This window comes from Tupaia chinensis, unplaced genomic scaffold, assembly GCF_000334495.1.
Source record: "Tupaia chinensis unplaced genomic scaffold, TupChi_1.0 Scaffold000597_1, whole genome shotgun sequence".
Lineage (NCBI taxonomy): Eukaryota > Metazoa > Chordata > Mammalia > Scandentia > Tupaiidae > Tupaia > Tupaia belangeri.
The window spans coordinates 4,055,849-4,069,634 of record NW_006160114.1 but is presented as its reverse complement, the minus strand read 5'-3'; the positions used below and the strand labels follow the sequence as shown (position 1 = coordinate 4,069,634).

The 13,786-nt window shown below is 35.2% G+C and overlaps 1 protein-coding gene across 5 annotated transcripts in view; it reads right to left on the bottom strand.

Moving 5' to 3' along the window:
* The window catches only part of PDS5B (PDS5 cohesin associated factor B), a 226,504-nt gene that overhangs the window by 114,325 nt on the left and 98,393 nt on the right, over nt 1-13,786 (bottom strand). For all 5 annotated transcript variants that reach the window (XM_027775693.1, XM_027775694.1, XM_006158446.3 and 2 more), the window contains exons 7-9: nt 10,631-10,711; nt 6,146-6,286; nt 2,917-3,032 (exon numbers count right to left, since the gene is read on the bottom strand). In XM_027775693.1, coding sequence (XP_027631494.1) covers nt 2,917-3,032; nt 6,146-6,286; nt 10,631-10,711 — 338 coding nt within the window. The remainder of the gene's footprint in view (nt 1-2,916; nt 3,033-6,145; nt 6,287-10,630; nt 10,712-13,786) is intronic.

Sequence of the window (13,786 nt, the reverse complement as noted above, 5' to 3'; positions counted from 1 at the left end):
ACGTGAACTGCGGTCGACTACGTGGGAGTCCAGCGACATAGCCATTACACTAACTGCTGATTCCCCAAAGTAATCTTTAAAATAAGAGAAACAGACATGTGCTTAATCTGCACTGAATTTATTTATCTAATTAAAGAAAGAACAACTTACATAGAAAAAGTAAAAAATGGCACCAGACCATCTTAACTCAGTTTTTTGATATACTATATGAATGCTCCAAAAATCCTATAGTAAACTTGGACAGTGTACTTTTAGAACTATGTAATTTGGGGGAACCGGCAGTTAGCGTAATGGCTATGTTGCTGGACTCCCATGTAGTCGACCGTGGTTCGAGTCCCAGACCCAGGGGCTTAAACTCACACCGGGCGCATGTGTGTTTGTGCTCACGATCCCGAGAGGAGAATGGAGAAGAAGGGATTGCGGTGTGGCCATCACCCAGGGGTGATTTCTCGCTTTCTGTCTGTCTGTCTGGTGAGCACACACACCATATAGCAAAAAAAACTCTCAAAAAAAAAAAAAAAAAAAAACTATGTAATTTTAAAAAGGCTGTTTAAAGTATACACATTTGGCTCAAACATAAGCATCAGAATGACCAAATTTTCTTATAAATATCATAGAGTCATATATATCTGTTCATGGAAGTATATATCTACATATACTCTACAGAAACATATAATAAGTCCTATACTATGTATGGAAAAAAAAACTTTTCCTCCATTAAAATATTCTTTCTTAAATATGGGGCATTCACAAATATATGGTGGATGTCACATTAAGCCTAATATTATTTTACATTTGATGATTCTAAAACTTACCTAAAATTAGTCCTACCCAGTTAATCATCACAGTTATTACATTTCTACTAACAACAAAGTCGGTTTTTATATTATGTCTATTAGGTCATTGTGAAAGTATTTTTCGATTTTTCTATACAACAAAGTATCATGAGTTTGTCAATGACTCAATGCAAATATTTTAACATATACCTCTAAAAACTTAAGACTTTGGCTGATATGTCATTTAAGTCACCTTTAATTTGACATTTCCTCTCTCTTCTTTCCATTGAAATGTGCTGTGCATCAACTTGTGTGTGTGTGTGTGTGTAGTATTTTTCTACGGTTTAGATTTTGCTGACTATATTATTCTGATGTTACAAGTCCCTCTGTTACAGTTGGATTTAGACTTAATTATAGCTGGGCTCAATGTTTTTACCAAGACAATTTCACAGATGGTACTGTGTTTTCCTTTAAAAAAGAACATGCTATCTCATTGTCTTTTACTATAGATGTTCAAAATCTCTATATATCAGTTCATCATAAAAAGTGAACTAAAATAATGATTTCTTTAAATATTTTTAAGTTATCAACATAAAGCCACAATTTTCTATTATGTCATGTCTTAATTAGGCACATATGCATAAGCTCTCTCTCTCTCTATGAGAGAGAGAGAAATTAAAATGTTACAGAAATGAGATTTATGTTTAAATCAGGAATTTCCCACCTATGAAACTATGAAGTCTGGCTAATATAAGTACTAATTTAAAGATGTAGTAAATGTCTACATGTTAGAAATATATTTTTGTTTCAAAATATTAAATGAAATAGAGTTTAACTGGGTTATATAATTTAATTAAACTGATAAAACATTTTATCCTATAGTCCAAGAACTTTATTTAAAGGAGAAATCTAAAACTCAAACACAATGACAATGGACTAATATTTATTAATTTAGCTTGCCTCAATATGTGTTATTATTGAGCTGAGTAAGAACAAAGAAATCAGATCAAGAATTAAAAAGCTTTAAAAAAAGTTTATATCCCGGGAACCAGCAGTTAGCGTAATGGCTATGTCGCTGGACTCCCACGTAGTCGACCGCGGTTTGTGTCCCGGACCCAGTGGCTTAAAACTCACGCCAGGCGCGTGTGCGTGCGTGCCCAAGATCCCGAGAGGAGAATGGAGGAGAAGGGATTGCGGCGTGACCATCCCCCCTGGGGGGTGATTTCTCGCTTTCTGTCTCTATGTCTCTCTCTGTCTGGCGAGCACACGCGCCCTACAGTGAAAATCTCTCAAAAAAAAAAAAAAAAGTTTATATCCCTATATAACAAATAAAAATGAGAACAAAAGAGGAAAATGATTATAATCACTGACAGTTCTATTACTAACATGATGGAAAGTAGTGATACTAATGCAAAGAAAACAGAATCAAACAGTCTTCAAATCCTGTTTATTTACTCTTTTATACTTAACTGCATTATCACTATGAGGATTATATGAGGAGAAAAGTGTTCCTAAAGATCAAAGTAGGTTACAGCCAGAGCATATTTAGCACTTTTAAGATTTTCAAAGTCAGGGGACCATTTTAAAAAGATAATGAAATTAACCACTCTCACAGAAGTGACATACACAAATAGGTACAAAATTTTGCAACCAATTTCAGGAGTTTTGTGAATTAGTGAAAGCATCAACCCAGGTCACTGTTTCCCTTCATAAAGAAATATATAAAGGAGATTCGGAAGAGAAAGATACATAGTCATTTATTTAGTCATTCTGTAAATGTACTTATCTTTTCAATACTGCAATATAATCTAATTAAATATTTCTTGTGGAGGAGTCTCAAAGAGGCATTTCAGTCAAACTTAATCACAGATTTGAAATAAGACATTTTAATGTCACAGTTCTACTACATGAAATGAGTTTTAAAATATGTCATCCTTTCAAAATTACTGAGAACACAATAAGATGAAAAGAAAAGGAAAATTGTAAATATGGCCAATCAATATTGGCATTCAAAAATTTCAATATATAAAATCCTTCATTTTTAAAATTTCAGAGAATACAGCTTAATGCAATATTTTTAAAAAACAGTAAGTAATGTAAAATATTATTAGTTTTAAGCAAAAAAACAGAAATCATTTACCTGCCCAAGTAGCACTGCCAAAGTGGTTTGTTTTGAGAAGCCAATTCTGAGTCCTTTGCCCCAAACATTTTTGCCAGTAGTTTAACAACTTGTAGGCGTTCATCATTATCATTGCTCTAAGACAATACATAAGCAACCATTTTAAAACCATGAAGTAGATATAAAGAATAAGGCTATACCCTTTGCTTTCCTATTACTCCCCTTATCCTATTCCACAGGAAACCTTCCATGAATTTCAGGTGAAAATTTAACATTAAAATGTTCACTATACTTTTTACAAAATTAAATGTCACTATAAATTTTCTAATCATCTCAAATCACATTAAAGCAGCACCCCTTATATAATACCTTCAAACATTCAATTAAATATTAGAGGCTCTAACAATTGAGGTTTATTTTCATTCAGAATCAAATTTAAAAACCAACTGTTAGAAAATCTACTCAGGACCCTTAAAAAACTATTTGTGGTTTCCAAGAATAGGCACTGATACAGTCCAGACATACAGTTCTCAGAAAACTGTGTAATTGATCTTTTTAACTCTTTGTGGAAATAACTATGCACTGAACTGTCCTAATACAAGAGTTGGTTCATCTATACACATTAGACTCCTAAAGGGAATTCAACAGCATAACTATGAAGTCTTGTGCACGCAAAAACTAAAATTCCAATTTTACTTGCCTGTGTATAAGACCTCAATTTTACTGGTGATTTTACGAGCAGCAATGAATGACACAATGTTAAATGAATGAGTCAGCAGTAACACTAGACTTGAACATAAAGTGTGGCTATTAGGTCTACCAAACAGCAGTTATATTCAAGGTGCTATGGACAGCACTACATAGAGATTGTCAAACTATGGCTTAGCCTAGCATTTCAAGCATCACAAAATGACCTAACTATCTCTATTATTTCTCTCTCTATTCCTACAATTAAGTACTTCTCAAGCCTGGCTGCATAAAAAAATCAATGCTAAAGCTTTTTTTTTGGAGAGGTTTTCGCTATAGGGTGCATGCGCTCCCCAGACAGACAGAGAGAGACAGAGAGACAGAAAGTGAGAAATCACCCTCCCAGGGGGGATGGTCACGCCACAATCCCTTCTCCTCCATTCTCCTCTCAGGATCTTGGGCACATACGCACACGCGCCCGGCGTGAGTTTTAAGCCACCGGGTCCGGGGCACAAACTGCAGTCAACTATGTGGGAGTCCAGCAACATAGCCGTTGCGCTAACTGCTGGTCCCAATGCTAACGCTTTTTAAAACAAACAAAAAAAGAAAACTGATGCCTGTATTCAACTCCTAAAATTCTGTTTCAACTGGTCTCATCTGCTTACTGCCTCAATATTTAACTGATTTATTAAGAATCACCTGAAAAAGATTCTAATATGCAGCCAGGAATGATTTAAGCTTACTTTTCGTACTACCTTTAACTGTAACATGTCCCACAAATTCAATTAGCACCTTCTTATTCTATATGCTTCTGCATGCTTCAATTATATGCTGTTTTTATTTCTTATAACATTGATGAGATCTGGCCTCTTCCCTTTTTTTTGAGAAGTTTTTTTTCCTATAGGGCACGTGCGCTCACCAGAAAGACAGAGAGACAAAGAGACAGAAAGTGAGAAATCACCCCCCTGTGGCCATGCCACAATCCCTTCCCTTCCATTCTCCTCTTGGGCTCTTGAGCACACATGCACACACACCCGACGTGTTTAAGCCACCAGGTCCCAGACTCTAACCATGGTCGACTACATGGGAGTCCAGCAACATAGCCATTATGCTAACTGCTGGTCCCTGGCCTCTTACCATATAAGGATTTTTTTCTCTTCCTTCAATATGAAAAGTCTATGGAAAGCAGTAATAATACTTCCTTGCTTTTAAAATTCTCATAGTGTGTGCAAAATGCACACAGAATTTACTTAATATCTTCTTCAGAGAAAATCAGATAAATCAGTAAATAGAGATGTGACTGCATCCTGCCTCACCAAAACCACTAACATTGAAAGAGAGCAAGGAGGCCAAGAAGTTAACTGAGTAGCTCACTTAAGAAATGTATCAAAAATATAATACAGAGTCAAATGAGAATAATTATTTGCTAGTTACCTGGGTCATTCAAAAATGTGAGCTTTTTTGTCTTACTTCATTTTTGAATGAAATATATTCAAATTTTTAGAAACAAGAAATTCAATACAGGGATCCGAAGATGGCATAATAGTTACATCGCTGGATTCTCAGATGGCTGACCACAGTTCAAGTTCTATATCTGGAGGCTTGAAACTCACGCCAGGCATGTGTGCATGTGTCCTCAAAATCCCAAAAGAAAAATGGAGAATGGACTGCAGCATGACCATAATCTGTGTGTAATTTTTCACTGTCTGTGTGTCTGTCTCTCTCTTTCTCTCTCTCTCCAGCCAACACATACACCCTACAGCAAAAATCTTTCTTAAAAAAAAAAAAAAGAATAAAATACAAAAATCATTTAAAACTTCTCTGCATGGTATACTAGGATCCATCAAAGATGAATAATAATTAGCTTTATTTAATCCTCCCATAATGATCTGAAAGAGAAAATTATATTCCCCAATTCTGGGAAAGAAATTCAATTTAAGGCATAATTTAGTAACAAGGCAACAGGGACATGCCACGACAAAATTTTGGAGGACTCAGAGAAAAGCAAATAAACTTCCAATATAGGCAAGTGTAAGACAATATTTTTAACAATTAGCATTTCACACTCTGTGAATAATTAACCCTAAACTATTTTTCTGATTCAATCAAGTAATCAAAGGAATGGCTATAAATGGTGCCTTGAAAACCTATTTGATGTATAGTTATGACCTTAAATGTTAGCCAACTTGAAACTATCTGAAAAATACGTGGAAGAAAATACCACTTTACAAATCATTTATTAAGCAGTTACTATTTGCTAGGCACCATGCCAGAACTGGAGATACACAGACAGGCAAGGCACAAATAAATACATAATGATAATCTACTCCCTCATTTGTTATATCTGGTTAAAATATTATCATTCTATTAATTTCATTATTAGTTTATACAAAGTTAAAATAGGAATATCGAAATATTTTCTAATAGTATGAGCTATAGACAAAACAGAATTCATCTTGTACACAATAAAACAAATATGTGTTTTGTAAGTAAAAATAAAAAGTCAAAATAATGCTCTTTGCTCACCTGATTGACAAAATCATATTATTTTTACAATAGTTACCTTTAATTTAAATTCTAGCTGTGGTAAAACAGAGAGCAGCAAATGACTATCAATATTATAGAGTTCCAAAATCAAGTCGAAGACATGCTCTGACAAATCACTGATAGATGTTTTCCCAAGCATCAAAACCTGATTAAAAAACTTTTGAGGAAAAAAATATCATTAGTAGAAACACCATAAATAAAATAAATTTTCTAAAATCTTAACTATTACTCAACCAACTTCATTATTTTATACAAAGTTAAGCTAGGTATATCAAAATATTTTCTAACGGTAGGTAGAAAATTACTATAAAAAGGATAAAACATGGAATTCATCTTATATACAATAAAAGAATAAGTAATTCATAGTGATTCATCAATTAATATCAATAAACACCCTACCTTCCAAATATACTTTGTTTTCATTACATTTACTGTATCTTTAAGATTTAACTTTATTTATTATCATATTCTAACTTGCTATAGGGCATATGCACTCCCCAGAGAGAGAGAGAGAGAAAGCAAGCAAGGAAAGAGGCTAGCTACCAGGTCTGGGACCCAAACCACAGTTGGCTATGTGGGAGTCCAGCACCTTAACTACCAAGCCTTCTGCTAGTCCCTGTATTTACTGTATTTTATCCTGCATTACAGTTAATTGAGTACATATTTGCAACAGTTAATTTTAGTTGACAACTTGACTGGATTAAGGGATACCTATCTAGATATCTAAAGCATTATTTCTGGGTATGTTTATGAGAATGTTTCTGGTGGTTAAAAATTACTCACAAAGTAAAGAGAGGAAAAAGCTCAATCACTATCTGTACCCTGTCCCCTGCATCTCAGCTTCTGATAAAGACAAACAAGAAACCGGGAGGCAGGTGAGAGATGGAGGTATTTCCACTCCTGGAGGCAAGAATAATAAGAAATTAACATAAGGTATGAATAATATAGATAAGTTTCTATGTTGATTATCTTGTACAGCTAAAAGTATTTCCTTGGATCTTCTTTCTTTCTTCAACTTTTACTATAAATATTTTGAACACACACAAAAATTAAAAGACTAATATAATGAACCTAGTCACCTGGTTCCAACAAATATCATCATTCTATTATGAACTTTTTTCCTTTAATTACCCCAATCAAATATTTATTTTTCCTTCTCCTATAAAGTAAACCAACACAGTATATGTTCTTTTTTTTTTTATTTTTATGCCAGAAGAAGATAAGTGTTCCCCTAATAACATCTGGCATGAGTATAATAGTTTAAAGAAATGACCACCAGGAGGAGCTCACTAATGTGCTCTACTGGGTGTTGAAAATAGGGAGGCACTTGTAAGCAAAGAAAAAGAGTAACTGCAAAATGCTTAAGTCTAGGTCTAAACACGTCAAGTGCCATAAAATCAATAATGAAAACACTCAATCCAAACAATTTATCTCAGTCCAATATTGAAGACTCATAAAATTTCAGAAGCCAGTATTTTTAGTTCCTACAATCTTGGAGCTATTGTGAAAGATTACATAATTTGTTTTTGCAGCTACTAAAAGTTCAACCTTCAAAATAATTTTCTTGCAAATAAAATTCATTTTTCCTTGGGACCAGCAGATGGCATAATGGTTACACTGCTGGACTCCCACATAACTGACTGTAGTTCAAGTCCTGGACCTGGCAACTTAAAACATGTCAGGCAAGCGCATGTGTGTGCCAAAATCCCAAGAGGAAAACAGAGGAGAAGAGACCATAGTGTGGCCATTCCCCCTCCCCTCCCCACGGGTGATTTCTTGCTTTGTGTCTGTCTCTCTCTGTCCCTCTGGTGAGCACAAATGCTCTATAGCAAAAATCTCTCTTAAAAAAAAATTTTCATCTTTCCAAATCATCACATGCTTAGAATTTTTTTAAGGACGTAAGGCCAGAAAATGAATGCTGGGATTTACCGAGATACTGTTTTATGAAGTAGGTCAGTTTTAAATGTACATCTTTTCATAATATATTTTACATAAATTTTGAATTTAAAGCATATATACATTTTATATTTAAATTTTTGTATACTACCAGAATAATTCTCCTTTAGTAATCTTCAAGAGAATTAAATGCACAGGGCTTGCTTTCTCACTGTTCTCAAGATTTATATACTTCATATGTTTGGAGATAGGTTAAAGCAAAAAACAGGTGGCAGGATAGAACTAGGACACATTCCAAGGGACACCATTAAACCTGTATTCTAGATTTGTGCTCCAGGAATCTAGATATCTAAAGCATTATTTCTGGGTATGTTTATGAGAATGTTTCTGGTGGTTAAAAATTACTCACAAAGTAAAGAGAGGAAAAAGCTCAATCACTATCTGTACCCTGTCCCCTGCATCTCAGCTTCTGATAAAGACAAACAAGAAACCGGGAGGCAGGTGAGAGATGGAGGTATTTCCACTCCTGGAGGCAAGAATAATAAGAAATTAACATAAGGTATGAATAATATAGATAAGTTTCTATGTTGATTATCTTGTACAGCTAAAAGTATTTCCTTGGATCTTCTTTCTTTCTTCAACTTTTACTATAAATATTTTGAACACACACAAAAATTAAAAGACTAATATAATGAACCTAGTCACCTGGTTCCAACAAATATCATCATTCTATTATGAACTTTTTTCCTTTAATTACCCCAATCAAATATTTATTTTTCCTTCTCCTATAAAGTAAACCAACACAGTATATGTTCTTTTTTTTTTTATTTTTATGCCAGAAGAAGATAAGTGTTCCCCTAATAACATCTGGCATGAGTATAATAGTTTAAAGAAATGACCACCAGGAGGAGCTCACTAATGTGCTCTACTGGGTGTTGAAAATAGGGAGGCACTTGTAAGCAAAGAAAAAGAGTAACTGCAAAATGCTTAAGTCTAGGTCTAAACACGTCAAGTGCCATAAAATCAATAATGAAAACACTCAATCCAAACAATTTATCTCAGTCCAATATTGAAGACTCATAAAATTTCAGAAGCCAGTATTTTTAGTTCCTACAATCTTGGAGCTATTGTGAAAGATTACATAATTTGTTTTTGCAGCTACTAAAAGTTCAACCTTCAAAATAATTTTCTTGCAAATAAAATTCATTTTTCCTTGGGACCAGCAGATGGCATAATGGTTACACTGCTGGACTCCCACATAACTGACTGTAGTTCAAGTCCTGGACCTGGCAACTTAAAACATGTCAGGCAAGCGCATGTGTGTGCCAAAATCCCAAGAGGAAAACAGAGGAGAAGAGACCATAGTGTGGCCATTCCCCCTCCCCTCCCCACGGGTGATTTCTTGCTTTGTGTCTGTCTCTCTCTGTCCCTCTGGTGAGCACAAATGCTCTATAGCAAAAATCTCTCTTAAAAAAAAATTTTCATCTTTCCAAATCATCACATGCTTAGAATTTTTTTAAGGACGTAAGGCCAGAAAATGAATGCTGGGATTTACCGAGATACTGTTTTATGAAGTAGGTCAGTTTTAAATGTACATCTTTTCATAATATATTTTACATAAATTTTGAATTTAAAGCATATATACATTTTATATTTAAATTTTTGTATACTACCAGAATAATTCTCCTTTAGTAATCTTCAAGAGAATTAAATGCACAGGGCTTGCTTTCTCACTGTTCTCAAGATTTATATACTTCATATGTTTGGAGATAGGTTAAAGCAAAAAACAGGTGGCAGGATAGAACTAGGACACATTCCAAGGGACACCATTAAACCTGTATTCTAGATTTGTGCTCCAGGAAGTATCAATCACATAAAATATCATCTAAATAGTGTCATTAAAGTGATATAACTCAACAGATTGTGATGAGAAAATAAGACTTTCTATAAGCTTCAATCAGTGAACGTAGCAAGTAAAAAATAAATTTCTTCCAAAAATAAACATGAGGTAGTTCATCACAAGTAGGTATTTGGGGTGATATTTAAGAGGCTGATTCTATTGCAATTCTTCCCTTCTCTCAGAAAAAATAGATTTACATGGAATCTTGCTCAGGAACAGCAAAAGTTAGACAACTTTCACCAAATCACTACTACCAGTCATACCTGCCTTCAGTTTCTAGGTCTTGATGCTAAGTTTATATTTTCTTCTTGTACAAATCAATTTAAATCTCCAAAAAGCTCTAAGAAACTTCTCTGGATAATGAAAATAAAAATCTCCAAAAAGCTCTAAGAAACTTCTCTGCTTAATGAAAATTCCATATGTTTTACCTAATCGCATTTAATTCTATTTCTAATATTAGAAACAAAGAGTACATATTGTCAACCAAAATAAAAGCTGTTTTAGTTCCTAAGTGATATATGAGAGGCAAATGAATGAAAACAGGATGAGAGCTAACCATCCAGAAAATATCATCGAAGAGTAATTTTAAGAAAGGAGAATAAAAATATATGACTTAATGGTTAGAATACCACAAAATTTTTAAAGTATATACTACTTGCAGAAATTTTGTTTAATACTTTTGAAAACCAATTTTATAAGACTTACGTTGGTAATATATGGTTCAATGACTTGAGCTGTCCTCTTCAGTAAAGCCTTAGCCAAATCATATGCTTGCTTGTTTAAATTCTGAAAAAAAATAAACAGTATATATATATATATATATATATACACACACACACACACACACACACACACACACACGATATATGTCTCTGACTATAAAAAGAAAAACACTACCTGTATACAAAATGCTACTCACGAGTAAATGCAAGAAAATTATCTAAGATTCGATTAAAATAAAAGGGAGGGTAAAGCCCCTTCTGATTCCTTGGGACTAACTCACCTACAAGATCCTTTCCAAGATCCCTTCCAAGTAAAGATAATTATATCCTCTCTGTATCTCACTCAGAACACAATGTAAACCATATAGAACTGTGGAGGAAACAGTCATTTTAAATCTAGTCTCAAAGTCCAATCCACTCAGCTGAGTGGAAATACAGGATGTTCAACTCTAGGTTCAGAAGAACCAAAATACCAAAAGATGAAGAACAGGGATCTAGTGTAGACATCAACAGGGGACATGCCAGTGGGAAAGACACTGAACTTCTCAATAGCTGGACCACGGACTTTTCAAGTCTTTGTGCAGATTTACTCAAAGACATTCCAGAGTATAGGTAAACCCAAAATACAAGAAGAATCACAATAAATATTAAAGTATATGGAGAAAGTTGAAAAAAAAAATCCTAATTTAAGAGACTTTAATGATGATATAAAGAACCAAAGATCTATGGTGGAGTCACTTCTCCAGTTTAAACATATTCCAGAGAACAGAAAAAGTATTAATTTAAGAGTAAACATCAAAACGTTTGTGGAGGAGCTAGCAGATGGCCCCTCCACAAAGGAGTGAAGGTGATGGATACAACAAGGTCAACTGCATAGTTCAAGTCCTAGTCCTAGAGGTTTAAAAAGTCATGCTTAGAGGACTAGCAAATAGTGTAATGGTTACATCGCTGGACTCCTACATGGCTGACTATGGTTCAAGTTCCCAACCTGGTGACTTGAAACTCAGGCCAGTGTACGTGTGCGTGCCCAAAATACTGAAAGGAGAATGGAGGAAAAGGGATTGTGGCATAGTCAATCTCCCTGGGGGTGACTTTTCACTTCTGTCCCTGTCTCTCCAGCAAGTATATGTGCCCTATAACAAAAATCTCTCTAAAAATTTTTTTTTTAAGCAAGAAAAATCACACATGCCAGGCATGTGTGCCTGCATGCCCAAAATCCTGAGAGAAGATTGGAGAAGGGATTGTGGCATGGTCTTCCCAAGGTGCTTTCTCACTTTCTCTCTGTCTCGCTTGCAAGCACACACACCCTGTAGCAAAAACTTAAAATTAAAAAAAAAAAAAAAATTGTGTGGAAAAATGGGATTAAAGTATGAGTTTAGTTTGGTGCCCCACCAATAAACAGTAAAAAAAGTTTTGAGATCTATGAAGAGTTTTTCATAATATGCTTTTTCCATGAACTTACTGAAGACTCTTCATATATATTATTAAATTCACATTCTTAAATCACCATACTTTTTTTAAAATCATGCACAGTAAGAGACAGAGAGAGAGAAATGGACTTGATGCCACAATCCTCCAGCCTCCATAGGTTTTTTTTTCCATAGGATGGACACCACCATGCCCAATAAATGCACATTTTTAAAATTTATCTGTTTTATACTTCATTCATTTCTAACTACTGTTTAGTATTTTTTTTTTTTTTGGAGAGATTTTCGCTATAGGGCGCGTGCGCTTGCCAGACAGAGAGAGACATAGAGACAGAAAGCGAGAAATCACCCCCCAGGGGGGATGGTCACGCCGCAATCCCTTCTCCTCCATTCTCCTCTCGGGATCTTGGGCACGCACGCACACGCGCCCGGCGTGAGTTCTAAGCCACCGGGTCCGGGACACGAACCGCGGTCGACTACGTGGGAGTCCAGCGACATAGCCATTACGCTAACTGCTGGTTCCCACTACTGTTTAATATTTTACTATATGATACAGGCATATCTCAGGGATATTGTAAGTTTAGATCCAGACCATTACAATTAAGTGAATTTAACAAAAAGCCAATCAGATAATTTTCTGGTTTTCCAGCACATATATTAGGTTTACATTATCCTGCAGTGTGCAAGTGTGCAAAAGCATTATGTCTAAAATAAACTATGGGTATACCTTAATTTAAAAATACTCTACTACTAAAACAATGCTAACAATCATCTGAGCCTTTAGCAAGACCTAATCTATCTAGGTAGGTGTGGTGGAGGTTGACTCAGTCAAGAAACCTCTTTCTTTGCCCATTCATAAGGAGCAATTCCTCCTTCTAAAAGTTTGATCATGAAAAAAATAAAAATAAAAGTTTGATCATGGAGTAGGCAGATTGCACAAAGGTTACATCGCTGGACTCCTACATAGTCGACCAAGTTCGAATCCCAGACCCAGTGACTTGAAACTCTCATCAAATGCACGTGTGTGCGTGCCCAACATCCCAGGAGGAGAATGGAGGAGAAGAGATTACAGTGTGGCTGACCCCCCAGGGGGTTATTTCTCATATACCCTCTCACTGTCTCTATTTCTCTCTCTCTGGTGAGTGCATGAACCCTAAGGCAAAAACCTCAACAACAAAAAAGGAGTTTGGTTATGAAAGTGCAGTAATTCAGTCACATTTGGAGGCTCCTCCACCTTTTCATTTTCCAGATAATCTAACTACTCATAATCCTCCTAAATTCCTCAGTAGTTAGGACTACAGGTGAATGCATGCCATTGTATCTGGTCTATACGGTGGACAGGAATGGAACCCAGGGCTCCTATGTGGCCTCAGCTGTTGAGTAGCAACATCAACCATCACACACTACCAAGGCCAAACACAGGCTCCACTTCTAATTCTAGCTCTCTTGCTGCTTCCACTACATTTGCAGTTACTTCCTTCACTGATGTCTTGAACATTCAAAGTTATTCATGACAGTTAGAATTAACTTCATCTAAACTGTTGTTAATGTTTATATTGACCTCCTCCCATGAACCTCACATGTTCTTAGTAGCATTTAGAATGTGAAATTCTCTCCAGAAGGTTTTCAAATGATTTTGCCCAGATCCAGAGAAATCATTATCTATGGTTAACTATGCAGTTACATAAATTTTCTTAAATAGCAAGAGTTAG